Consider the following 27467-nt stretch of genomic DNA (forward strand, 5'->3'; position numbering starts at 1 on the left):
AGGCGTAGATTGCAGCTATAACAAAGGCGGCATTTTTAAATCTCTGCCAAGCTAAGCAGTTGGCTCCTTACCTCTCTTGCCCTGACCTAGCCACTGTGATCCATGTGACGGTCACCTCCAGACTGGATTATTGTAACTCGCTCTACATGGGGCTGTCCTTGAGACTGACCCAGAAATTCCAGCGGGTGCAGAATGCTGCAGTGAGACTCCTTACGGGGTCCTCGCTGTGAGATCACATTCACCCTGTGCTATACCAGCTGCACTGGCTCCCGATGGAGCACAGGATCAGGTTTAAGGTGCTGGTTTTAACCTTTAAAGCCTTATACGGCCTAGGACCCTCGTACCTACGGGACCGCCTCTCCTGGTATGTCCCACAGAGGAACTTACGATCTTCAAACAAAAATATCTTGGAGGTCCCAGGCCACAGAGAGGTTATGCTGGCCTCAACCAGAGCCAGGGCTTTTTCGGCTGTGGCTCCGATCTGGTGGAACGCTCTGTCACAAGAGACTAGGGTCCTGCGGGACTTGACATCTTTCCACAGGGCCTGCAAGACAGCTGTTCTGCCAAGCCTTTGGCCAGGGCACAGCCTGACTCCCTCCTTTGGCAATCTTCACAGAACTCTACCCAATGGTTGCCATCAATTTGATCTGAAGTAATTTTTTAATGAAATGATTTTAAAATATTGTATTATTTTATAGTTGTTAGCCGCCCTGAGCCCGGCTTCGGCTGGGGAGGGCAGGATATAAATAAAATTTATTATTATTATTATTATGTGGCCAGCATGACTAAGCCGCTTCTGGCGAAACCAGAGCAGTGCACAGAAACTCCATTTACCTTCCTGCCAGAGCAGTACCTATTTATCCACTTGCACTTTGATGTGCTTTCGAACTGCTAGGTTGGCAGGAGCTGGGACTGAGCAAAGGGAGCTCACCCCGTCGCTGCTGACCTTCCGATTGGCAAGCCCTAGGCTCAGTTGTTTAGACCACAGCGCCACCCGCGTCCCTAATTTCAGGGGTAGTTATTCATTAGGTCACTGGTTTGTGTAGGGGAGAGGGCACAAGTTAGTAGCTACAGTGTGGAATGCAGCCTAAATGTTATTTAATTGTATTGCCTCATTTATTCACAATGCTATACTAGGGTATAGTTCTTGCAAGTAGGATAGGGCACAATGAACCTGATTCTTCACTTTATCACTACAACTGCAGATGGAAGTTTTCTCCATATGAAACAAGAATCCTCTTAAAATAGATAAATAAATGTTTGAGAGAAACATAGCCATCTTCCTGTCATGTCATTTTATCTATGTCAAGAGAATGAAATAGTTTTGTAACTAAGCCCTCGGGCTTGCCTTCCCGCCCCCAACATGGAACTGATGGTCAGCAGAGGAGGCTTAAGAGAGAGAAATAGTGTGTATGTGTATACACCTGCTTCTTTTGTGTATGTGTCTGTCCCAGGTATGTACACCTAAGGCAAACATGATCTTAAAGAATCCCACACAGGTCATCCAGAGCAAGCCTTAGAAGTATCTAAGCCTGGTGTGTGTGTTTTTTTAAAAAAATATTGCTTTCATCCATTGATCCTGAATGAGATGATACTTCAAAAGTTATATATGTTGGCAGTTTTACCTCTGTGTATATTCGGCTTGCATATAGGCTTAATACAGGGGCTCCATAAATCTCAGATTTTTGCTGACTGCCTGGATGTGGTCAGCTGCTAGGTCACACTTGGTGAAGATCTGGTGAAACTCTTGGTGTTTTCAAAGTATTGAATACTCTAGAAATAAACTCCCTAAACATTGTATGGAATTATGCTACATCTGCTACATAGTGAATAGTTTTTAATACTTTGTCTTTAATTTTTTAAACGCAAATTCTTCATAGATGCTGTTAACAGTTTGTAAATATTTTTCATTTATGCTAGGAAATTTAAAAACATAGTTATCTTTATGTGAGATAAGTTTCATTTCCTTTTTTGCCATCACAAAAGACTATGGGTGGAATGCACCACCATGTGAAGGCGATTGTTCTGTCTGGCAAGCAAAATCTTCCCCCTTCTCTCCCATGTGCTGTTCTTGGAGTTCTCCTGGTTTGGGGAGGAGGTAGAAGGAGGAGGAGGTCTCATGGCGCTTGTGGTCTCATGGCGCTGACTTACACTAGTGCAACAACTTTGTTGAATATATGTACTATATGTACTAATCACCTTAGTGTTAATGGGTAAACATTGTAGTTCCTGGAGAAAAAGTGGGAGGTGAAATCTTACAAGTATTGCAAGCATTAGCTTTTGCCTAACATCTGTAGCAGGGTGAACTTCTCTTTTCTATGGCTGTTAATTACTAAATAATTTAGTGATAGAATATAGCTATTCAGTGTTTGGGATTACTATGTCCAGTTCATAGTGACCAAGGCTTTTTTAAAAAGGTTAAATATATGACCCATACATATGTTTTGAAGCAGAAAGGAGGGCTATAGGATGATATCAGTGTAGCTCTATGACCAATCCCTTTTGAAAATCTAACATAAAATTTTAAAATTAGGGTGTTCTTGTTAAAAATCATTTTTATATGATATCTGATGTTTTTCATTTGTGGCAATCAAGGCACCTTCTTGCATGCTTTTGACAAGCACTCTGTCAGAAGCACAGGAAATTGATTAAATGTACAATAGAATTATATAAAATCAAATTCAAAACCATTATCTGTTTTTTATAATAAAATGTTAGTGGAAAGAATTCCATCTGAAGACTGTTGAAAGCTGGCTGCAGTTTATGATATAACGGATAAAATCTGCATCCTTGGCCTTCCTACAACCTTTACACCAGCAGATGGTGGGCGTAAAGATGTCATTCATCATTTATTTACAATGGGCTTTATTTATTCTAGTGTCAACAGCTGCCCCAGGGAGGGAGTTATTGAATTCAAATGTGAAGCACTGGGTTATTTGCTTCCTTTCAAATTTGTCTTCAGAGCTTAGTTGCTAGGAGTCCATTCTGTACTCTAATAATGATTCATGTATTGTGAAGCCATTCAGTAAATTGGGTTGTCAGGGATTGCCAAAAAAGGTTTAGAGGTCTTGTTCTTGAGTCCCCTCCCCAATGGTTCTGTGCTGTAGACTTTTTAATTTGTGGCTCCTCTTTTCCAGAATTAGTGAGGTTTTGTCCTTTCCCCAAATCCCTTACACAATAAACTTCTTAGTGTAAGTATGCAAGACTCTTACTTTCTTCACAAGGAAACACAGGAGACAAAATGAACTATGAATCTTGTATTTCTACAGGCTGGGCAGGAGTCCTTCCGTTCTATCACAAGGTCATACTACAGAGGGGCAGCAGGGGCCTTACTAGTGTATGACATTACAAGGTGAGAATCTTTCAGAATCTTTTAGACTTTTGTAACTAGCTTTTTTCTGTATGTTTTTTTAAAATCATTAACAGATTTCAATGTCTAAAACTGGTTTTCAACTAGTGGTGGAAGCAGAAGGGAACTAAAGTGACTTCCACTGCACATCAGTTGTCCAGTGTATAAGTCCTAGGTTAACAACTGGTAAAGTCATTAAATTTTCTGTTTATATATATTTTTAAACTTTTGCTTTGTTCATTTTTTGTTTGTGCATTGTTCCTCACTTGCGTTTTGGTCTCATTTTAGGAGGGACACTTTCAACCATTTGACAACATGGTTAGAAGATGCCCGTCAGCATTCCAATTCTAACATGGTTATTATGCTCATTGGAAATAAAAGGTATATATATATATTTAAAAGCCTTTTGAAATCGTGTGGATTAACAGTTAATTAAAAACCTGCTCTATAACAAGTAGCATATTGAGTACATGACCTTTATTTTTTTAAAAAAATAATTTTAACATTTGATGATCCTGGTTTGAGTTAGCTGAGTTGCCAAACACCCCCCCCCCCGCTGACATTTTTGAATTTATTTTTTTTAGCAATATATCCAATTCTAGATTTGAATGCCAATTAAAACAGGGGTACCCAACACAGTGTTTCTAGATGTTTTGGTATACATCAGCCTCAGCCAGCATGGCCTATGCTCAGGATGGTGGAAGTTGTAATCCACAACATCTGTAGGGCATCACATTAGCTATTCTTGGATTAAAAGACTGAAATGTTTATAGTCCCTTTAACATTTAGCTAGCTTCATGTCTGAGCTGTCCTACAATGTGCTAGTTCTTTTTCAATCTAGACTCCTTTGCAGTTGATCTCAAGATTACCACAGTGGAACTCTTAACTCCAGTTGGAGGCTTGTTGAATATCTTTGATCGGCTTTACTGAAATTCTTAATATAATCCTCTGGATGTTTTTTAAATGTCCTACTTCATAGTATTATCATCATTGATGAACAGATAATCTTTGTTGTCTGGAAAAAATGTCTTGTACTCACAGAAGTACAACATTCAGTTGTTCAATCAATGCTGTATTATTAACATGCTGAGCTTTTTCAGATTCTGTCTAGCACTAGTAGTTCACACGTAGTTTGGACCGAATGATTTAAAGATTGTCATTATGCTACCAATAACTCTTATGTTGGCAACAATGTATTGGAGAAAGCAGATTTCCCAAGTTCAAGGAGAAGAAAACTTTATCTAAAATGAAGATAAAATTTCATTGGTGGTGATCATAGTTGTATTTCTTGCATTTTGCAAGCAGTGTAGTCCCCACCCCCCCAAAAAAATAGCTTACTAGGTGCTGCTAGGTGGCTTTCTATACCAAGACTGAGGAATCTTTTTAAGCCCAAGGCCTGCACTCCCTTATGGGTGGCCTTGCATAAGCCAGATGCCAGTAGTGGGTGGGGCAAATGTAGGCAGAGCAACTGGTTTGACTTTTATATTTGTACAGTAGGCTACACCATAGTCATGCAAAAGCCAGAGTTTCTGCACGCAGTTCAGTGACAAGGCACAAGCACCCGAGGCAAATAGCCAGAGAGAAGTGTGGCCTGGGGCAAGTACCAAGGCCTGATAGAGAGGCCTGAAGGGCCACATTTTAAAAGGTACTATTATTTATTAATTGATATGCAATTTATGTACCAAAATGGCTCTAGGGATTACTTACTCTGTTCTACACTGTAGTGCAGGTGTAGCACCAGTGAGAGGTGTAGCTTGATAGAGGGGCCTGGAAGTCCACATCCGATGTGCAGTCTCACTCCACTTCTACACAATCTGTGTACGCAACCTCTGTGTGGTGAGGTTTTTACATGCATCACTGAAGTTACATTGGAACTTCCTGTTCTTCAGAACTGTTATTGGGCTGCCATTATTATTATTATTATTAGTAGTAGTAGTAGTAGTAGTAGTCTACCGCCCTTCATCCAAAGATCACAGGGCAGTTCACAACATAAAAATACAAAATGAGAACCCCAAATACATAATAAAAACAAGAAAAAGAATAAAAACCAACAACTCCCCTCCCACAACCCTACTCACTGAATTCAAAGGAACTTATTCCTAGCTAAGTGTGTCATAGTTTTAAAATACAGATAATCATTAACGTGTCTGTTGTAACCATTCCTCATACGGGAGGTTGCCCCCTGATTCTAAACCGAGAAAAACCATTTAGGCTAGTGGCCAGCACTATATCTTCACATTGGCTAATTCCATAACTTAAATAAGTGTTGAGTGAAGAAACATTGCATCTTGTGTTAGGTTCCAACAGTGTCAAGGCCTGCAAGAAGAGAGGGGCTGCTTGCTCTAAACACCACCTACAAAGAGTGGTCCCCAAGACCAACTGTCTGGGGTGAGGTTTTGACAAACATCGATGTAGCCACATAGGAACTTGCAGTTATTCAGAACTGATCTTGGGCTGCTAATAATACATGTCCCATATAACTTATGAAAAGAGATTTTGGAAATTTTGAGGAAGGACTGGGTAAGAGTGACCAGCAGGCATTTGTATGTAAATGAAATGTTACTGTATTAATATCCATTCAAAATTTATATTTTCTAGTTATGAACTTAGATAGAAGCTGCTGTTAGAAACCTATATCACAAAGTGGCATAAGGATCCATAAGCTGAGAAATGTAGACAGGAATGTCCTGTTTCCCACAATCTGGCTAATGAGGTTCATGAAAATGGCAGCTGGGATCTTGTCTGAAAAGCTGCCGGGAGTCATTTTTCCATATTATGCTGTCAGTGTATTTTTGAGGAGATGCCTCTCTTGTTAGAAATCAACATTGATAGTTCTTTGTCGTGATGCTTTTGGAGTGACTGCATGTCTTCTCTGCCATCCTTCTTCCCATTTTTCTCTCCTCAGCATTGGTTTTTAATAAGTACCGTATTTTTTGTCCCATAGGACGCTCCGTCCCATAGGACGCACCTAGTTTTTTTTGGGGGGGGGGAATAAAGGAATTCCCCCCTTTATTTCCCCCCCAAAAGCAGGTTGGGGAAACCGAACCAGGTCGAGGAACAGCGGGATGGCGGCGCTGCGCCTCCTTGCTGTCCCCCGAGCTTGTGGGGCTGGCCGATGTCTGCCCGGTGCGAGGGGCGCCCTGCTTCAGGGTGCTCCGCCTGCTGGGCGGCAGGCTGCTATCCGCAGCGTGGGGAGCCCTGCGGGACCTCCCACAGGGCTGCCTAGGCTGCAGATGTGTTCCCGAAGCGCTGGGCGCTCTGCTTTCAGGGCACCCGACGCTCCGGGAAGCAGGCTGCTATCCACAGCCTAGACATCCCTGCGGGACCTCCCGCAGGGCTGCCTAGGCTGCAGATGTCTTCCTGAAGCCTGGAGAGCGAGAGGGGTTGGTGCGCACCGACCCCTCTCGCTCTCCAAGCTTCAGCGAAAGCCTGCATTCGCCTCATAGGACGCACCCAGATTTCCCCTTCATTTTTGCAGGGGAAAAAGTGTGTCCTATAGGGCGAAAAATACGGTAATAGTGAATAAATTTCTTTTTAGTCACTTAGAAGGTGATTAAGGTTCTATATTGGACTTCATCAAATATAGGTATGTGGTATACCTAGACAAATGGACTTAATTTTAAGTAAAGATATGTGCCTAGGTGAGTTAGCTTGTGCTTGTACAGGGAACAACTGATGTCTTGTTTTCTTAGTGATCTAGAGTCTAGAAGAGAAGTGAAAAAGGAAGAAGGTGAAGCATTTGCACGAGAGCATGGGCTTATCTTTATGGAGACGTCTGCCAAAACTGCTTCCAACGTAGAAGAGGTAATTTGGTGTAATTTATTTTATATTACATGATTAATCTCTGAGTATGATTTAGGTGGACAGTTAGAGACACAGCTTTGAGATCAAAATAATGTCTCTGGATCCAATCAAATCTCCAGGATCCTGATCTGGTATGAGTCATTAATAAATGCCAAGGAGTAAGTTTTGTCTCTCTCCATCTTCTCTTCTGCTAGTTATTTTCATCATTCTAGGTTTTGGAAAAGGAATGCACATCACCAAATAATATTTTGTTAATTGAATATAAAATACAGGTGTCCTCCCACTTATGTGTGATCAACACACAGCTAGAATGTAATAATATAATTATCAAAGGGTGTTTGGACAGGGGAGAAAAATAATTGACAAATTAATCAAGAAAAATAAAAGTGAAAATTGGAAAGAATTATTTTCCATTCTCAGTACACATGCTTTTAAAATATACTTGAGATGGTCCTTTAGATCACTTTCCCAGAGGTCATAGAAGAAATGCTGGTGCTTGAATAATAAATGAGGCTGGGGGGTGGGGAGCAGGGAATCTTGGAGATAATGATGGCAGTCATGTCTCACACCGGAAGTTACTTTCAGAAGAAAGATACTAAATCAGGCGTGTCAGTTATAAATGGATGTGCAGAACCAGACTCTAGCCAGTGAACAGCTTTCACTGGTCACATTCACAATTTTCATAATTTTACCTTACTTAGATGCCCAAATATAATTGTATTTAAACATTAGATTTTTCTGAAGCTTATTCCTCCCCCCCCCTTTAAAACTGAGTAATGTACCCATGTAATTGTTGCAAGTCCAGGGCAGACTGTAAGTTTCTTACAGAAACCTTGAGGCATGGAACCCCATGTTGGGCAAGAAAATTAGCCCAGTGGCTTTCAGAGGGGCAAACTTGAACTTTTTGTCCCTCAATTGGGACATACAGTGGTACCTCGCAAGACGAAAGCCTCGCAAGACGAAAGAGTTTTCCGTTTTTTGAGTCGTTCCGCAAGACGAATTTCCCTATGGGCTTGCTTCGCAAGACAAAACTTCTTGCGAGTTTGTTTCCTTTTTCTTTAAGCCGCTATTAGCCGCTAAGCCGCTAATAGCCGTGCTTCGCAAGACGAAAAAACCGCAAGACGAAGAGACTCACGGAACGGATTAATTTCGTCTTGCGAGGCACCACTGTATAAAGTTTAACTCAGTCACTTGAAAGCTGAGTTAATTGACCCAGTTAATTGCTGTTCGACAGTGGAATTTGCTGCCAAGGAGTGTGGTGGAGTCTCCTTCTTTGGAGGTCTTTAAGCAGAGGCTTGACAACCATATGTCAGGAGTGCTCTGATGGTGTTTCCTGCTTGGCAGGGGGTTGGACTCAATGGCCCTTGTGGTCTATTCCAACTCTATGATTCTATGATTCTATGACCCCCATCTCTCCACCTTATTCCTCAGTTCCACATAGCTTTAATAATTGCAGTCCAGTGCACCTTCCTCTCTAGGAGTAAAAGGTAAAAGGACCCCTGACGGTTAGGTCCAGTCGCAGATGACTCTGGGGTTGTGGCGCTCATCTCGCTTTACTGGCCAAGGGAGCTGGCTTACAGCTTCCGGGTCATGTGACCAGCATGACTAAGCTGCTTTCTGGCAAACCAGAGCAGTGCACAGAAACGCCATTTACCTTCCCGCCAGAGCAGTACCTATTTATCTACTTGCACTTTGATGTGCTTTCGAACTGCTAGGTTGGCAGGAGCAGGGACCGAGCAATGGGAGCTCACCCCATCACGGGGATTCGATCTGCCGACCTTCTGATCGGCAAGCCCTGGGCTCTGTGGTTTAACCCACAGAGTGGGTGGAGTTTACTTGGTGGAGTTTACTTCTGAGTAAAAGTTGGGGTCTGCTAGATAAAAAGAATATGTGGTTTTCTTATCTTCACCTTTTCTTACATTATACTAGTTTTTTGTATATAAACTAATCTGATGAAGGCAGGAGGCAGATGCTTCTGCTTTTATCAGTGAACAGCAATGATCTACAAATAAATGAACTACTGTGCATCAACAAAGCTCATGTGAAAATGCTCAGGTAAAGCTGGGAAAGAAATGACCTAGCTGTAGTTTTTGTGTACAGTGGACACTTGGGTTGCGAACATGATCCGTGCGCTATGCATGTTTGCAACCCGCAGTGGCGCGTCTGCGCACATGCGGGTTGCGATCCAGTGCTTCTGCACATGCACAAAGTGTGATTTAGTGCTTCTGCACATGCACAACTACCGAAACCCGGAAGTAGCCCGTTCCAGTACTTCCTGGTTTTGGTGGGTACATAACCCGAAAAAACGCAGCCTTAAGTGTCTGTAACCTGAGGTATGACTGTACTCAGCCATCGCCCCATTTTGCCTTCCCCAAATGCTTGCTAAACGTTCACACCAAATTCTGCATCCAACTCCATTTTCTTGTCTCGTTATACAGTTTAACACCTTCTGAGCTTTAAATATGAAATTGAAAATGTCATATGATTGTCCACCAGGGTGCCCATCCAGAATTCATGTTGCTAACAAGTGGTAGACTTCAATTTTATTCATTATCCTGTGATGTTAGGAGGATAACAGGTACAGTGGTACCTCGGGAGTTGAACGGAATCCGTTCCGGAAGTTCGTTCGACTTCTAAAACATTCAGAAACCAAGGCACAATTTCTGATTGGCTGCAGGAAACTCCTGCAGCCAATCGGAAGCTACAGAAGCTGCATCAGTCATTTGGGTTCCAAAAAACATTTGCAAACCGGAACACTCACTTCCGGGTTTGCAGCGTTCGGGAGCTAAAACGTTCAACTTGCAAGGTGTTCATGAACCAAGGTACAACTGTAATGGGAAATTCTCTGGGACACAAATAAAGTTGAATCTGACCTTAATGGTGGAAGTGGTTTATGCTCCTGAGATTGGTCCTGCTTTACTGCAAAACTTTTTTGGGAAGGCATGATTCTTGATTAATATTTCTTCTATAGTTCCACATTTTCTCCAACTTCAATGTTAGCCAAGGAACATGAGATTTATATCATCCCTTAGTAATGTGCTCGGATCATGTGATAGGTGAGGATTTTTTCCTGGTGCATTTTGTTCATTTTACTTAGGTGTTTGTTTGTTTTTTGCAATTTTATCTTGCTTTCCCCTCTACATATCACTGTGTTAGCACTCTTGCGCTCAAGTCTTACTCATGGGCTTCCCGTAAGTGCTTGGTTGGATGCTGAATTAGATGGGTCTTTGGCATGATCCTGCTGCCACATGTGTGATTTCTTCCTTCCTACTCCAGTTTTCACTATTTTTTACTTTATATTCTGCACTCATGACTCTCCCCCCTCCATTTGCCTTCATCCCACATCTCTCCTTTCAGTTCTCACTCTATGGCCTGCAAGTTTTGGGGTCTCTTGCTCCTTTCCTTTCTGTTTTCTGAAACTATTGTATTGCAGTGGACCCTCGCGTTACATTACCTTCGGGTAACGTAACTCGGGTTGCGAACACTGCAAACCCGAAGTGTATTCTTCTGGGTTTCACCATGCGCAGAAGCGGCACCTCTGCTTGCGGACTTTTCGGGGTACGTACAGACCCCTGGAACGAATTACATTCGTATCCAGAGGGTCCACTGTACTTTCCACCACAGATCACATCCTCTCACAATTTAAGTCATCATTTTTATTTCCTTCAGCCATCTTCCTTTCTGTTTTCACAGAATCCTCTCTAGTTTTTCCTTATCTTTTCCTTGTCCATAAAATTAGCTGTACTAGAAGTACTTAGCCTATCTGCAACTAAAATTATTGATAGAGATTAGCCCAATACAGTGGTGCCCCGCAAGACTAATGCCTCGCAAGACGGAAAACCCGCTAGACGAAAGGGTTTTCCGTTTTTGAGCTGCTTCGCAAGACGAATTTCCCTGTGGGCTTGCTTCGCAAGACGAAAACGTCTTGCGAGTGTTCCAATTTTTTTTCGCTCCCCCCCTTTTTCTAAGCCACTAAGCCGCTAATAGCCTTTTAGCCGCTAAGCCGCTAAGCCTTTAATAGCCGCTAAACCGCTAATAGCGCTAAGTCGCTAAGCCACTAATAGGGTTGCTTCGCAAGACGAAAAAACCGCTAGACGAAGAGACTCGCGGAACGGATTATTTTCGTCTTGCGAGGCACCACTGTAATAAAATTGTTGTTGTTGTTGTCATTATTATTTACTAAAGTGCTTATCTACCTTGTTCATCTTGTCTAGATTACCTCAACATTCTCTATTGTTTTTTCCTACTACAGTGGAACCTCGGTTTTCCAAAACGTTCGAAAACTGAGGATCAAAGGGCTGTCAGCAAATTCAATGGGGGGAAAATGTAAAAACATGCCTTAGAAGCCGCTTGACTTCTGAGGCACGTTCGAAAATGGAAGCATTCACTTCTGGCTTTTTGGCAATTGGCTTTTGAAAAGTTTGGCAGCCGAAATGTTTGAAAACCGAGGTTCCACTGTACTACTTATCATCTGTCACTTCAGAGTACCTTGCTAAAATATGCTGTTGTTGTAATTTCTCCCTTGTTCGTAAATGTGGTTTCCTCTCAATTACCATGAACTTCAGAGCCATAGTCCTCAGAAAGCTAATTCATTAGCTCTTCCTTAAAGTCACCGTTCATACTTCATGGTAAATTATAGTTAATAGTTCTTCCACTGGGGAGAAACAAACCAGACTCTCTGGCTTGGCATTATGTTTTGCTCAAGAAAACTGATTTATGAGAAGAACAAATTTGAACTATCATGGTTTGTTTCCTCCATGTACTAGTGAAGTAGTATGGTTTATTGTTTAGTGCAAATTGGTGCAAAGAAACCCTAGTACAATTGTCACAAATTCAGGGCACTTTTAAACTAGTAGCTAATATACAAAAATTAAGAAGTGTTTCTCAGTTTTTTAAAACTTGCAGACACAAGACATGCATCTACCAGCAGCCAAAGTAAGCATACAGAATTTTATATGTAGCACACTGCTGTGTGTTCAACGTCTGTACATCAAGTCACAGATTGAATGTTGGCATTGTTGAAAGGACTATAACAGATTATTTTTGGGCTTCCTCCTAAAAAACTAGAAAAAGAGGGAAAGGAGCTTCTGTATTTGTGGCCTCAATATTATGCTTAGTAATAGTAGCTTTGGCTGCAACAAAAAATGGCTGCTGCATGGATGCACGCACCAGAAAATCTGGCCCGCACTAAATTTTAGTGTCAGGGAAGATTTCTAAAATATTTTAATAACAGTGCTTGAACATGCCAAGGGTTTGTGGTTTTGATGGCTTGTGGCAATGCATAGGGTTTAGTCAAACACTGTGCATAAACAGAATGGATTTCTGCTCACACAGCAGAACATATTCTTCCTCTCTTACCTGCAGCCCCTCCGTGCCTCCAAAATGTGCTCTGACAGGCCCCCAATCCACCAGAGCACATTTGGGGGGCAATGAAGGGGAAGCAGAAGAAAGGGAAGTCCCATTGCACAAACAAAAGTTTGTTTTCATAACATTGGATTCCACCCACATCCTCAAATTCTGAGAAGCCTAAGCTCTGATGCATAATAATATTTAGTGAATTAGAAAAAAATTAAAACTATACTATTAGAAATTTTCTAGTTTAATATTGAAAATCATTGACCATTGTAAATATAAATTAATATTGAAAACCACCAGGTGGCAGCATGTTACATGAAGAGAAAAGTCAGAATCTGATTATTTTAATGTTCTGCAAAGAGAAAGTATTTTTCTTTTTGTAGCAAAAGTCATGTTCATAAATTTTGAGTTTTATTAAATCAACCATTTATTTATAGGTGTTCTTGTTGTGCATACTAATATGCCAATAATTTTTTGCAAGTTTGTTGACAAGCTGCAACCAACATATTGTCTATCTTTAAAAATGTGTCTTGTCTTGTCCCCATGTTAAACCTATAACATTTCCATAATTTGCATCTTCAGTCAGATTATGCGGTTATGGATTTATTTAAACTAAGACAGATTGGCATACCGCTGAATCTTGACACCAAAAAAGAGGATAGAAACATGTGAGACTTTGGCCTGAAATCACACAATGTCATTAGGCTTTCTCAGTCCTACCAACTGATATCTTTTCAACCAGAGATAGAATCATAGAATTGTAGATTTGGAAGGGATCCCGAGGATCACCTAGTCCAACCCCTGGCATTGCTGGAATCTCAAGTAAAGCATCCATGACTGATGGCCATCCAACCTCTGCTTAAAAACCTCTGATGAGGAAGGAGAGTCCACAACCTTCCGAGGGAGTCCATTCCACTGTCAAAACAGCTCTTACGGGGTCCTACCTTCCAGAGCAGGAGAAAACAAGCTGGTTCTCTCTTCCATATGACAGCCCTTTAGATATTAAGAGGGCTATCATATCTTCTCTCAGTCTCCTTTTTCCTAGGTTAAACATACCCAACTCACTCAACCATTCCTTATAAGGCTTGGTTTCCAAACCCTTGATAATGTTGGCTGCCGTCCTCTGCACATGTTCCAGCTGGTCAATATCCTTCTTAAATTGTGGCACCCAGAACTGGACACACTAGCCAAAGAATCCTTTTTGTATTATTTGTAACCTCTCTTGCAAGCTGGAACTCATTCTGAGCTTTGGCCCACCTGACCTTCTCCCTGCAACTGTTGGCTACTCGTTTATACTCTTCCTTTGGGATTTCCCTTCCATTTCTTATACATTCTCAGTTCCTCTATAAGCTCCTTATACAGCCACACCGGTTTCTTTAGATGCCTCCCGCTTTTCTTTCTTGTTGTGCCTTCAGATGTTGGAGTTAATAAATGCATGGCACATTCATAGTCTACCACTGACCTATGATCACCTTCATAGGATATTGGCATTATTTCACCATTATAATGGATAATTGTCAGAATCCATAAGTTTAGTTGGAGTGAAAGAGTAAGCATATTTTAACAGTTATACGTTTACATAACATGAAATGGAGAAATTGCAAGCGTTTTATCTAGGTTATAAAACTAAGAACAAACCTTGGTTTTTATTTGTGACTTGTTTGGGAAGTGCAAACTACAAACCACTACCTCTTGTTGGCATTTGTTTCATATTCGCTTACCATGACATGTAGTTTAGCCACTATCTGTGTAGACAGTCATAAAAGAGCATGGGAGCCTCCCACATATATGGGACTTCAATCATGACATTTTAGTTGCTGTATCATGACCTTTATTTGCCATCGGTACACTTCTTAATAGATGTCTAAATAATGCCATACTCCTCTTTGCGTGTGCACATGATTTGGATTTAATGCCTGAATTTTTAAAAAAGTATTTTAAGGGTGAGCCGTCAAGATGAACTAATATTTGCGAATTGAATTTTTTAAAAATTGTTTTATGAAAACAAAGCAGATTGCATAAGAGAGTACAGTTGTATGAAGTTCCAAAGTTATAAGTAGTTTTCAATTACTATGGCATATTATGCCCTTGCAGTAATTGGTGTTTTATCAGAAGCCAAAATACAATGTATTTCCTTTTTTTATATTGAAAACTTCCATTTCTGAAGAATGCAAATCAATTCAGAGTTGGCTGAAAGCCAATTTCTGAGCTCCAGTGCACGTTTGAAAAACCTACTCACTTCCTAAGTGCCTTGTGAATCTGCAATGATTAATTCTTCTCATTATTTTGCTGCAAATTCTCATGACCCTCTGTGATGATTCGATCACCCACTTAGAGTTTATGCATATTCATATCTTTCCACTCATGGCTGCAGTTGTTCAAGTCTCCTTCACTGGCTGTGGTATGCACTTGGTGCAGTAATTGAGCTGCAGTAGATTGATTACTCTAGGGAGCTGTAAGGCCTTTAAAGGTGAAAACATATCAGTCCTGTTAATTAGGAAACAAAGCTCTGGTGGCAAGTTCAGCAGTCAAATGCTTCCAGTGTAGAAATGAGGAAAGGTATGATTTGTTCCCCTCCATGAACTCTGTTTACTTTTTAATATTTGAATTAGATTTGTGGCCAGGCGTGGCAAGCTTGAGTAGATGATAGCTGCATTGTAGGGTTGTAAGGAGTCAAAAGAACTTGATGTGCGATATTGGCTAACTTTGCTACTGCCATTAAAATCTTACATAGTATATTGTCTTTCAAATTCTTCTCATAGTATTAAATGGGGAAACAAAGCCATTTTGTGCATTAAATAATAATTGGCTAATATGTTAGGCATGGTAATAATTTAAAGTCAATGTTTCCTGTAGACTTTTGGGAGCAGGAAACGTTTTCTACTTTAAGATGATACCTTTCCATCATATGTAAGGTTGTCATTTTTGTGAGAAATTTTGAAAACAGTGGGAGGGAAGTTTGGCTTCCTTGAGCTAAAATGCATCTATAGTAACACTGCTTTCTGTGTAAACAATATTAAAGCTAATTCAGTTTCAGAAGCCTAATGATAAAATGCAAGGAAGGAGAGCAAGGGGATGAGATAAAAGTTCAGGGTGATAAGGATCAACAGGAACTTAGTTCTGTGGACATAGGCAGACATTGTGCTGTGAAGACACAGAAGTTACTCAATAGATGTTGTGATCAACACTCTTGCACTTATGTATCTTGTAGATATTGTTCATATACTTCCTTTTTTTTTACTATAGCTATATAAGCAACTTCACTAAAGACCCTGAGTAAACTTAGCAGTCATGGAATAATGTGAGATCGTTTTGTGACTCAGGACCTGGTTAAGTAACAGGAAGCTGAGAGTAGAAATAAATGAACAATGCTGCAAAGGATCAGATAGCCAATGGTACAAAAAACTGTCCCTGTGAGACTCTGCATAGCCACTTAGAATATAACATTATGGGCTAGATTCACAAGTAGTTTGCTTAAAAAGTTGCTAAGTTGCTATATAGTAAGGAGTGGGCACTTTCTAGAGAATGGGAAGAGGGGAAAAAGTTTTTCCCTCTTTATGAAACATCCCCATTTAGTGCAAAGAGGGGGCTCTGCTTAATCTTGTTGCATACATACACACAATCCTAATCCTTCCCCTTCCTGCAAGACTTTCCAGCGGGCACTGGAGAGCCCTTCATGTCATCTTCACTGGGAGATTCACACACACCCTACCTTTACTGGGACAAGAATTCTGTGCTTTTATTGTGCTATATTTATGAAGTGCACATATCCATAATTTGGGTTTAAAGCCTCAAAATTTATTATTTATTTTTCAGGCGTTTATTAATACAGCAAAGGAAATCTATGAGAAAATACAGGAAGGTGTTTTTGACATTAATAATGAGGTAAGTTCTTCAAATGTTAGAATGATGTAAGAGACAAAATAACAATTCTCACATCTTGCACCAAGCTCGTTACACACACTGAACGTATGCTGAGCTCCTTGTATACTCTGTTTTGGGGTAGATATAGTTAGAATTGTGGAGTATGAAGTATAAAATTCCTCTCTCCAACCAAGACTCAACTTTAAATCTTCCAAAGAAAAAGTATCCATCATTTGTATCCATTTCTCCATGATATCAGCAACTTTCAGAAACCATTTTCCCAGTAAAAATGAGTAGTCAAAAGGATAATTTGTCTACCACATGTGAGTTGGGTACTGTCAGAGACAGAATAAATATGAGACGCATGAAATTTTTACTATATTCAAGATTTAGCATGCCATCTTACGTGTAATTACATCAGAGTAAGGCCTCTTGAACTTGGGATTTGTTTCCAAGTCAGTAGCCATAGGACTGAGGTGTTAAATGGCTAGGTTCTATATACGTGGAATTTGTCATCTCTAGTTTTGCTCATTTTGAGAGATTTGAAAACCATATTTCAAATAGGTGTACATACCATCCATGTCTGCAGATTCTTTAGTTCATGGGTGTCATATTGATGCATGCTGAGATCTCCGTGGTATGTTCTTCAAAGTCTCATAATATACTTCCTTAATTGAAAATGACAGATTGTCATAGACTGGATGGTCAGAACTAGTCTTTCATCTCTAGGTCACTGATTCATTAATTGGGAAGCTAGTGGCTGGAATCCAAACAACCACACACATTATTTCATACATCCTAGGGAGCTTTGAGCATATGTTTCTTGAAAACCAGACTGTGTGCTGCATTGCAAACTACTTTTGAAACTGAGGGAGATTTCAAAAGTAGTTAGTGGTTTTTCATGGGATCTGTTGCTAAAAGAATAAAAATAAAACCCCATTAGGCACATCCAATCTTTGGAAATATCTAAAAACTATATTGGGATACAGCCCTTATTAGGTGTAGTATATTTTATTATTTTATTTCCTGTTTGCCTTTTATTTGGCAAATGGCTGTGATGAAATAGAATTCTAATATTTCAGACCTAGAGGATATTAACTGTCAGATGAGACCTTCCTCCATTTTTACTTTCTGTTGAAACACATTGCTCAGTAAAATGCTTCATGTTACAAACTCACATCTCTGGCAAAGTTGTCATATGCACTTACTTTTAGAGAGGTCTCATCTGCTCAGCATCTTGGAGGTTCCAGTATGACCATGCAACGGTTCCTCCATTTACGAGACTGTAGAAAAGGGGCAACCGCTTTGCAGGGTTGTCTTCAGAGTTGTAATTCTTCTTTATTCTCAGTTCTTCTGAAGACTAAATACTGGGAAACTAATATGAGTTGGTTTTACTTTTCTTAAATTGTGCTTATTTTTCACAAAGTGACATCACCTTACTGGTTTTCTCTGATGAAGATTATCAGTCTCCGGTAGTGAATATTTAATTTGAATGTGGTCTTGTGTGTTGAGAAATTATTTTTATTATCTAATAGAAACTGTCTGAAAACCAGCATGTGCCCACATGTCAAGGGAAAACTTATTTGAACAGGATAGTCAGCTCATAAAAGTGATGGAGTGAATTCACTTTGTTACAATGTCACCAAATCCATATTAGGGCAATTACCTCTTGAGACCAACCAAAATATCACAGAATAGTGTGCAAGTTTTCAAGTTCTCCAGAACTCTTCATCAGGCTAGATAGTAAACAGGGTGATGGGGTGGAGAGGAGCTTTTTTGGCTGGACAGCAGGTGCAGGCTCCATGTCTTCAATGACAACTATTTTCTTATGGGTCTAATGGCTATCTTTATATAAAGAAACCAAATAAATCTAACTGTTCAGTGTTATTTAAATTTAAAATTTGGCACATGCAATACTTTCTGAAAATGAAGCTTTCTTAGAGCAAACGTTGCATCTTCACAAGTTGTATTAGTCATTTTGTATTAGTTCTGTCCAGCCTCCTCTGCATATGAGAGGGGTTTATCCATAACAGCACATATTATAACCTTCCCCTGTTCATGCTGGGCATGTTTCTGCTGTGCCTTGAAGAGCCTGAAGAGCTGCAGGCCCCTGGATGTGTGTAAATGAAGTGTGGCAGGGTCTAGGATTATCAGGAATAGTGGTACGACTAGCACAAGACCAGCATGAGAAGGCAGGGTTACACTATATACTATGTGTCTCTCCTTATTTTCCCTAGTACCATTTGAACTATCTCATTCTCATCTGATAACTAAAGAACATATGGTTTAAAGTTAGCAGTGGATAGCATATATATTGGACAGTAATCATTGGCTCTGAAAAAGAATGCTTGTTGTATCTGTCGAGTTTCATATAGAATCTGACTGCTTTACTGTGCCTTATGGAGATTTGATTGCCGTATGCTGTCAAGAGCCAACAGTGCATGCTATTTACTTGGCTCAGTGCCAAGTCTGGCTCCTTGATTCCTCAAGAAGTTGCTACCAGCCCAGAGGGGGCAAAACCAATGAGCCATAGGGCATGCTTTTTATTAAAGAGGAGTCAAAGAGCGAAAAGAAACCACATCAGCTGCTGTCAATACTGAGCTAGTGCCAGAAACCCCAAGGCTACTACTGTTGCAGAACAACTGCCAAGCACTATAAATCTGAGATTTACTGTGACGCAAAGTTTCCTTAAGAGCTTAATTTCTGAAGCTACTGTATTACTTTTCTTAAAGTGCTGTATTTTTAGGTAAAATCCACTTGAGGGAGTGTGGGTTAGGATATAAGTGTAAGTTTGATGAATGAAAGAACTACTCTGTGTGTGGTTCTTGGCAACTTGCCATGTCTTTGGGGATCATAGAAATTATTGATGACACAGAACACTTGTATGCCCTTAGTCTGTACAGCTGACTCAACATAGAAGGAAATGCAGTCAAAAGAAGAAAAGGGTTTGCTGTGTGAGACCAGAAGAAACCTGAACTTACTTCTTTTGGTGGGACCAAAGGTTTATTAGGCATATTAAGAATTTCTACTGTTATGAAACAGTTTGAAAACCTTTTGTGTATAGGTTTGGCCCATGCTATATACGTTAGTACTGGCAAGGATAGACTATTGGATTCTGTTGTACAGAAATGGTGAAAAAATGAAATAATATATCCTATTCTTGATTTTTGTTTCCTTAATTGCTACCAGACATTGTTTTTAATAGGATTTCCCCCCTACAGCTTGATTATCATGAAATGGAGACAATAAGTTTAGATGTTCATAAATCAGAAGTAGATTAACTACTTTAAAATGCTGTAGCCTGTGGCAGTGTTCCAAAAATATTAATGTGCATACAACTTTTATTATTTCAGGCAAATGGCATTAAGATCGGCCCTCAGCATGCTGCTACTAATGCAACACTTGCAGGCAATCAGGGAGGACAACAGGCTGGTGGAGGCTGCTGTTGAACCTATTTTTACTTCCTAGCTGCCTGAAGGGGCCTACTAACTTGTTTCACCCTCCCCCGCTCAATTTCAACTACGACATGAAATTATTGTAAGATGGCATCATGTTGCAGAAGACTTTATTCTTCAAATTCTTGTACAACTTTGAATAAATGGTTAATGTTCACTTAAAAGACAGGTTTTGGAGATTGTATTCATATCTATATTTCCATTTGATTTCTAAGTCAATTGATGTGATTATTTTTTGTTAAATGTTGTCTTGTGCCCTTGACTACGAACTGTATTAAACACTACAAAGTCATCTGAGTATTTTAATCAGTTTGTGTAGTTAGGTTGCCCAACTACAGTGGTTTCCTAATGTTTAATATTGTAGAACTGTCTTCAACTCTTGTCCATTTTCAAGGCTCTAAAGAAAAACAGAAGGACTCTTTTCTGTATTTATCATTTACTTTCTGTATATATAGTTTAATAACTTGCTTGGGTGTATTTGCCAAGCTATAATTCTTTAATGCATTTGCATAAATTCTATACATTTAGAGCTTGGAACTACAGAAGCATTATTAGGAATTTGCTTAGATGCTGAATTTTAAACCTTATTGACATTGTTAGCATGTTTGTCCTTTTGTCATTATCCTAGAGTCCAAAAAATGCTTTATGTATAGTATTAGAAGCTACATATGCCTATTTTAATGCCAAATGTTTGCTATTTGCTCACAACTTCCACAGCACCTCTTCAGAAATGGATTAGCTGTTTGCCTTAATTATGTAGGTTAAACATATTATAATGAATGAAAAATACAGGAAGCATTGAAACTCATAAAATGGCACATTATGAAGACTTCATATTTCTTAAAACGTTATTTGCCTCTTCATTTCTAGGTATATTTCCATCAAGGATAGTTTTTCAACTTAGATGTACAGTGGCTGTGTAAAGTTGATTTGGTTCTTTTTCTTTTTTGGTGACAACTTGTAATCTTAATATGGTAAGCATCTTGTCTATTGTGAAGGGGGTGTGACAATAAAACTGCCAGATTGAAAATCCTGATTAAGGCCAAACTTGGAAATGCTTTAGTGCTGTACTCCACATGATGATTTTTTTCCAATTTTCCTCATGCTTCTAATGAATTAGTATACATCACTGCAAAATAAACTCCTGTTTAATTATATATTTCAAGTAGAGAATATTAATGACACTCTTTAACTAGATGAGAGCATCTTTTCTTGACCCTAATCTGTATTGCTGGGTTTTCCAGGGTAAACTATTTATAGATATGTTCAAATGGAATTACACAATTCTTGCTCTTCCATATTTAGGTTCTCTTGGTGGGCATACTTTAGCTGAAGAACGCATTTTGGAGTCCAGTTATTCGTTACAGCTGGATCTCATTCATTCCTCTGAGTTCAGAGCAGCACTTGAGCTTCACAGCAATCATGAGGTGGATTAATAAGAGAGATGGTGACCAGTCCGTACTTAGCAAGGAGCCAATAACTATTTGTTGACAGGTAAAACAAAGCTTATCCATTTGGTGCCTGTTGCTGAGAACGTACATTTAAAAATCACCCCCACCCCAAAAAAACGTTATTTAACAAAATGAAGGTTTGTAATTTTTTCCAATTTTGAATCTACACATTTAAAGTGTAATTAAGGTCCATTTCTAAGCTAATCTTGTACAAGTGATTTTTCCTTACATAATAATACACCTGCACAAGAACTCACAAATGCATTTCTAGATTAATTGCAAGCATGTGTATAGTCTCAAACACAGTGCACACAATCAATTTAGCATTTAGTTATTTTAAGCATTTTCTTCTCTTCAGCTGAAAAGGCACCCAGGGTGGCTTAAATATGATCTGTTTATTCAAAATATTTGCATACCACCCATCACCCAACAGATTTGGGGCTGGTGAACAAGGGTAAATAATGAATTGTTTCTATCATTAATACTAAAATAAGCAATATTATCATTATTTATTAAATTTCTGTACTGCCCTTCATCAGATCACAGGGTGTTTTACAATATAAAGATGCATACCATAGTGACAAACAATAACAGCCCCACACAGTTTTAAAAGCCATAGATTGTTTAATCAAAGGCCTGGGAGAAGAGGATAAATAAAATGACAGCATGGACAATAATATGAAGCAGAAGCTAAAAACAACGTGGCAGGTTGCGGTACTGCACAAATTAAAATGCCTGGAAAAATAGAAATGTTTTCACCTGGTGCCAAGAAAAATAGGTACTAGGTTACCTTTTAAACTAGCATATTCCATAACAGGCACCAATGTTGAAAAAACCCTCTTTGTTACATAACACACTTAAAGAAAAGAAGCTACTTGGAAGACCTTCATTAGAAATTTTCAAAACATGGGTAGGCTTCTATGGAAGAGGCCTCTCTGGTATTTTTTAAGTTTAGTTCTACCACTTCAAATTGTGGCTAGAAGAGAAAAGCAGCTGGTGCAGTTCATTAAAGGCTAGTTTGATGTAAGCAAACCTAACTTAAAAGCCTGGACCTCTCCTGACAGTTTATTCACTGGGATGACCAGGTCTGTTTCAGTGCCAAAACCAGGCCTGTGCCCAGATAATTGGTTTCATTGAAAAGTGTCTTGTGTTGGATAGCCACAACCCTCTCTTACACTTACATCAACCACAAGAGACTGTTTAGACCCTGATTTGTTGCTTTAGAAAGCAGCTTCATTCACTCCAGAGCACTTCAGAGGCTACCTTTCTGCATCCTCCATTTGCTCATGAGGAAATTTAAAAAATGGCTATAACTCCCCACCACCCTTTGAATTGAATGAAGTGTGTGGGATAATGAACATGCCAAATTCAGAGAAAATGCTCCAGTGTATAAGATGACTCCAAATTTTTGATGAAAAAACTTCGGAAGAAACATTTTCTTATACACAGAAAAATACGGTACATATTCTACCTTGCTTGAGCTGGTTCATAGCCTACCTATTGCAGATTTGGTACTAAGCACCTAATAGACTTTTGTACTTCAAACTATTGTTTCTCAACAGGTATTGTTAATTCTCCTGTCAAATCAATACATCAGATATATTAGAGGTGTTGCTTTAGCATTATGAAACTTTGTAGGTGCTGAAAATATGGTTGATGAAAGAACTTGGATATGACAGTACATTTGAGATCTGTCATACACATAGTTGGCCATTGCCACAGTAGGATAGTGATTACAAGCACCAAGTCAATCTGCTCCATATTACTGAATGGAACTTTAAAAAGCAGTTTATATTTACATAGAAGTGGGCACAGCAGATCAGATGGCCACTAGAAAACTCTGGCTGAAGCTTTGTAGGAAGAGACCCCAACAGTGAGATACATTTTTCTTAGGTGTAAGTGTATTCCAAAAATTTTCATTTACATACAGTTTGTATGCATTTTATGACAGGATTGGAGAATCTGTGGCCTTCCACTGTTGTTTGACTACAACTCCCATCATCCTTGACCATTTGTCATGCTGACTGGCTGATGGAATTAGAATCCAACAACATGGAGGGCCATAAGTTCCCAGTCCCTGCCTTTAGACTAACTTTAGAGTTCAATGTAATGTACTCTTTCTAAATAACAGCAGAATCTAGTGCATGTCTACTCAATAAGTTCCACTAATTTCAGTCAGGTTTACTCCCACGTAAGCAGGTTTAGAGTTGCAGTATAAGCATTTGTAGTTACATATTTTCTCATCTGTACTTGTTAAAATACCTTTATCTCCTATCTGCCTCAATATGAGACAAGCTATGCAGTTTTCAAACTACAAAATATTAAAACCATACTACAAATATAGGGGAAGTATGTTTTTTGCAGCAAAAAGAATTATATAACTATTATTACATACACAAAAATATACTTAACTCCACATATTGGTGATTTCTCCCAAGAGGAGGCTTATATACATATGTTCTTGTACTGCTCCTTTTTCACTGGTCGAGGTGCAGAGTTTCTTTTCTAACTACATCGTAACTTTGTTAATAGTATACCATACTAATTTTGTTTTATTGTGCCACTGAAGTCTCAGTCTGTAAATAATCCATGTCGGTACTATGTAAGTAGCTGATGAAATGTCTTTACTAGGTTTGCTGCGCATGAAAGAAACCACATCATTTGGTAATAAAAACTACTAACAGACTCTAACAAAGCCAAGACCATGACAAAAAGCAGCATGTTATGGATCTATCACTTCTATTCTTGGGACTGATTTTATTATTTTTGGACCTATTACAAGCCCTGTGTTAAATATTGTGGATGATAAGAGGAAACAGACTCTTGGCAAATGTGGAAAACCAATTACAGTATATTACCCTACTCAGGCTACAGTAAAGGAGGATCTGAGCCAGAGGCTTATTCCCTGCTTGCTTTAGCAGCTGAAAAGTTTTTCCTACTGTAGAATTGGCTTGAGTTAAAAGACTGTTGCTACGGAAACCTCACTGTAGACAGTGCTGACTAGAGAGGGTGAAATTGACCCACTAAGTAGGGCTGTAGTTCTGTCAAGGGGTGTGTAATTAAATAAATCACCTTTTCTTATAGATAAGAATGCTCACTTTAGAAACTAAATGTGCCCTTGTATACAACATTCAAGGACCTCAGCCCTTCCTTACATAGGTGAAAAGACTAATGAAGTTTTACATTAGATTTTTTTTAAAATAATCATAAATGTGTCTTGATTTTTTTTTAAGCACTAAAACATTTCAAATGTTCTGTTTGGCATGACTGGCCTTGTAAACTTTGGTAGACAACTGCAATATTAGGAAGCTACTCACATACCTTTTTCTCAACTTATCCACAGCCTCATAAAGCAAATGCTTTAACATTCCTGAAATATGTTTAGAACTATAGTCATACCTCGGGTTAAATATGCTTCAGGTTGAGCGCTTTTGGGTTGCGCACCGTGGCGACCCAGAAGTAACAGAACGCATTACTTCCAGGTTTCGCTGCTCATGCAGATGGTCAAAATGACGTGGATTGCGTTCGCTTCAGGATGCGAACGGGGATCTGGAATGGATCCCGTTCGTATCCAGAGATACCACTGTAGGGATGAAGAATAACATGGGCTAAGGAGAGTACAGAATACATACACCTCTATTCAAAGTTTCTTGCCACACTACAAGTTGAGTCCAGATCCCATCAAGTTTGGGTCTTGTAATGTTATCAACGGATGGGCAACTGCTGCTAGCAAACCAGGAAGTAAGGAAGGCCTTATGTTGAGGCAGCTGCCAGCCAGCTAAGTGAGCAGAATCCAGGTACTTGCAGGTTATAATTTCTGAACTGGGTGCGGTGAATAAGAGGAAGTTCTTTCTTGATTTTTGTAATAGCTTGGTTTACCCAGTGCAGTTCTAAACTGAGTCAAAGGATGGTTGCCCATTACTACTTACATGTCTACGTCCCTTGTTTTTGAAATTCTGCTCCTTACTCACACTTCGTGGGCTCTTCATTTGCATTGTGCCTCTGAAATAAAGGATTCTTTATGCAGCCAGTGATAATTACTTGTGTGCCTGACACCATCACATGTGAGAACTGTGGAGGGACATCAATAGTAGGAGCTATTTGGTACAATTTAGTTTCAAAATAAGGTACCTCCCAACCAATACTTTTGTTTTAGGAGAACTGCAGAGAGAACCTTAAGCTCTGGCTTTGGTGACCTTCAATGCACATGGATTTTTATAACTATTGAACTAACAGTGCAAATGCCTCTGTTTGGGCTTCAGTTGTGAGAAAAGATGTGTTAGGCCCAAGCCATTTAAAGGCCATAAATTAGAACAGGCCACAGAACACTAGTGTGAAGTGCTAGGTAACCCAGGGCACGGGACAACGGCAAATTCCATGATAAGGGTAATTAGGAAAGAAACTGAAAATAAAACTGCCAGTATAATAATGCTGTTGTACAAATCGATGCTGTGATAGTATTTTGTTTCGAATACTTGCATATTTTCCACAGACATCTGGTAGGATGCTGGACTAGGTGGGCCATTGGCCTGATCCAGTGGACTCTTTTGTTCATAGAATCATAGAATTGTAGAGTTGGAAGGGACCCTGAGGATCATATATGCAGGAATATGCAGCTGTCCCATACAGGGATTGAACCTGAAACCTTGACATTATCATCACCACGGTCTAACCAGCTAAGCTATCTGAATATTTATTTCCTTCCTGTAGACAGTACCACTCACACACAACCTGCAGTTAACAGCAACAGCTGCCATGGGTGCTGCTGACATTACATTTTGCACCCTCCCACCTGTTCTTCCATTTCCAAGTACAAAAGACTCAGCCTAGATCTGAGTTAATTATTTTTTATTAAGTCATATTTAATGTGCAGCATAAACCAGACAATTGCCCATCAATAATATTCCACATGTACAGTATCCCTAATCTTTGCAGTCTCTTAATTTAATGCAGAATACTGTAATCTAATTTCACAGTGGCTTCTCATTTCCCCCCTTTTATTCAATGCAAAGGGTCAAGAAACATTAGGTAAAGGTAAAGGTACCCCTGCCCGTACGGGCCAGTCTTGCCAGACTCTAGGGTTGTGCGCTCATCTCACTCTATAGGCCGGGAGCCAGTGCTGTCCGCAGACACTTCCGGGTCACGTGGCCAGCGTGACAAGCTGCATCTGGCGAGCCAGCGCAGCACACGGAACGCCGTTTAGTGGTCCCTGTTTATCTACTTGCACCCGGAGGTGCTTTCGAACTGCTAGGTTGGCAGGCGCTGGGACCAAACGACGGGAGCGCACCCCGCTGTGGGGATTCGAACCGCCGACCATGCTATCGGCAAGTCCTAGGTGCTGAGGTTTTACCCACAGTGCCACCCGCGTCCCATTACCATACCCTCAAACATTTCTCTGATGAGAAAAGGGATGTCCCGTTCCATAATGATAATTTTACTATTTATACCTCATACTGGGTTGCCCCAGCCACTCTGGGCAGCTTTGAACATATATAAAGACATAATAAAACGTTTTAAAAACCTTCCCTATACAGGATTGCCTTCAGACGGCTTGACAGTTGGATAATGCCATACCCTCCAACATTTCTCCAATGAAAATAGTGACATCCTAAGGAAAAGTAGGACATTTCTGAGATCATATCAGAAAGCCGGACAGCTTCTCTAAATCAGGAACATCCCTGGAAAATAGACACTTGAAGGGTCTGCATTACCTTTCCTTTGTGGTACTCCAGACGGTGATGGACTCCAACTCCCATCATTCGTGACTCTCGGCCTTGTGACTCCGGGTGATGGGACTTGGAGTCCAGCAACATCTTCTGTTTAGTCCCGGCCCCGCGCCCCCCGCCTGCTTTTGGGGCCTGGTGCTTCCAGAGCAACTTACTCGAGAGGAGAAAAGATTGTGCGAGATTAAACTGTGCATAGATCTGACCAATGCCAGGTTTTTTTGTGTTTCCTAAATCACACTTCTGGCCACGTTGCTAGTTTAGACAAACGTTTCTGCCTGGGCACTCTCTTTCCTCCTTTGCAAAGCGGGAAGAGGGGGGGGGGGGAACACGAGGCATTTCTCAAAGCTGCAGAGAAAGCGAAGCCTTTGCAGAGTCAAGACTCTGCCGCTGTCCTGAGCCCGGCGGAGTTGCTTTCTGAATACAAACGCGCTTCAGGTTCGCGGCCGAAAATGGCCCGCGGGCG

At 40.0% G+C, this 27467-nt stretch overlaps 1 protein-coding gene across 1 annotated transcript in view; it reads left to right on the forward strand.

Moving 5' to 3' along the window:
- The window catches only part of RAB2A (RAB2A, member RAS oncogene family), a 34422-nt gene extending 13559 nt beyond the window's left edge, over positions 1-20863 (forward strand). The window contains exons 4-8 of the mRNA XM_081205220.1: positions 3270-3352; positions 3638-3730; positions 7042-7153; positions 16325-16393; positions 19726-20863. Of these exons, the coding sequence (XP_081061346.1) occupies positions 3270-3352; positions 3638-3730; positions 7042-7153; positions 16325-16393; positions 19726-19821 (453 nt within the window). The 3' untranslated portion in view covers positions 19822-20863. The remainder of the gene's footprint in view (positions 1-3269; positions 3353-3637; positions 3731-7041; positions 7154-16324; positions 16394-19725) is intronic.
- The last annotated feature ends 6604 nt before the right edge of the window (positions 20864-27467 follow it).

This window comes from Podarcis bocagei (genome assembly GCF_964188305.1).
Source record: "Podarcis bocagei genome assembly, chromosome: 8".
Lineage (NCBI taxonomy): Eukaryota > Metazoa > Chordata > Lepidosauria > Squamata > Lacertidae > Podarcis > Podarcis bocagei.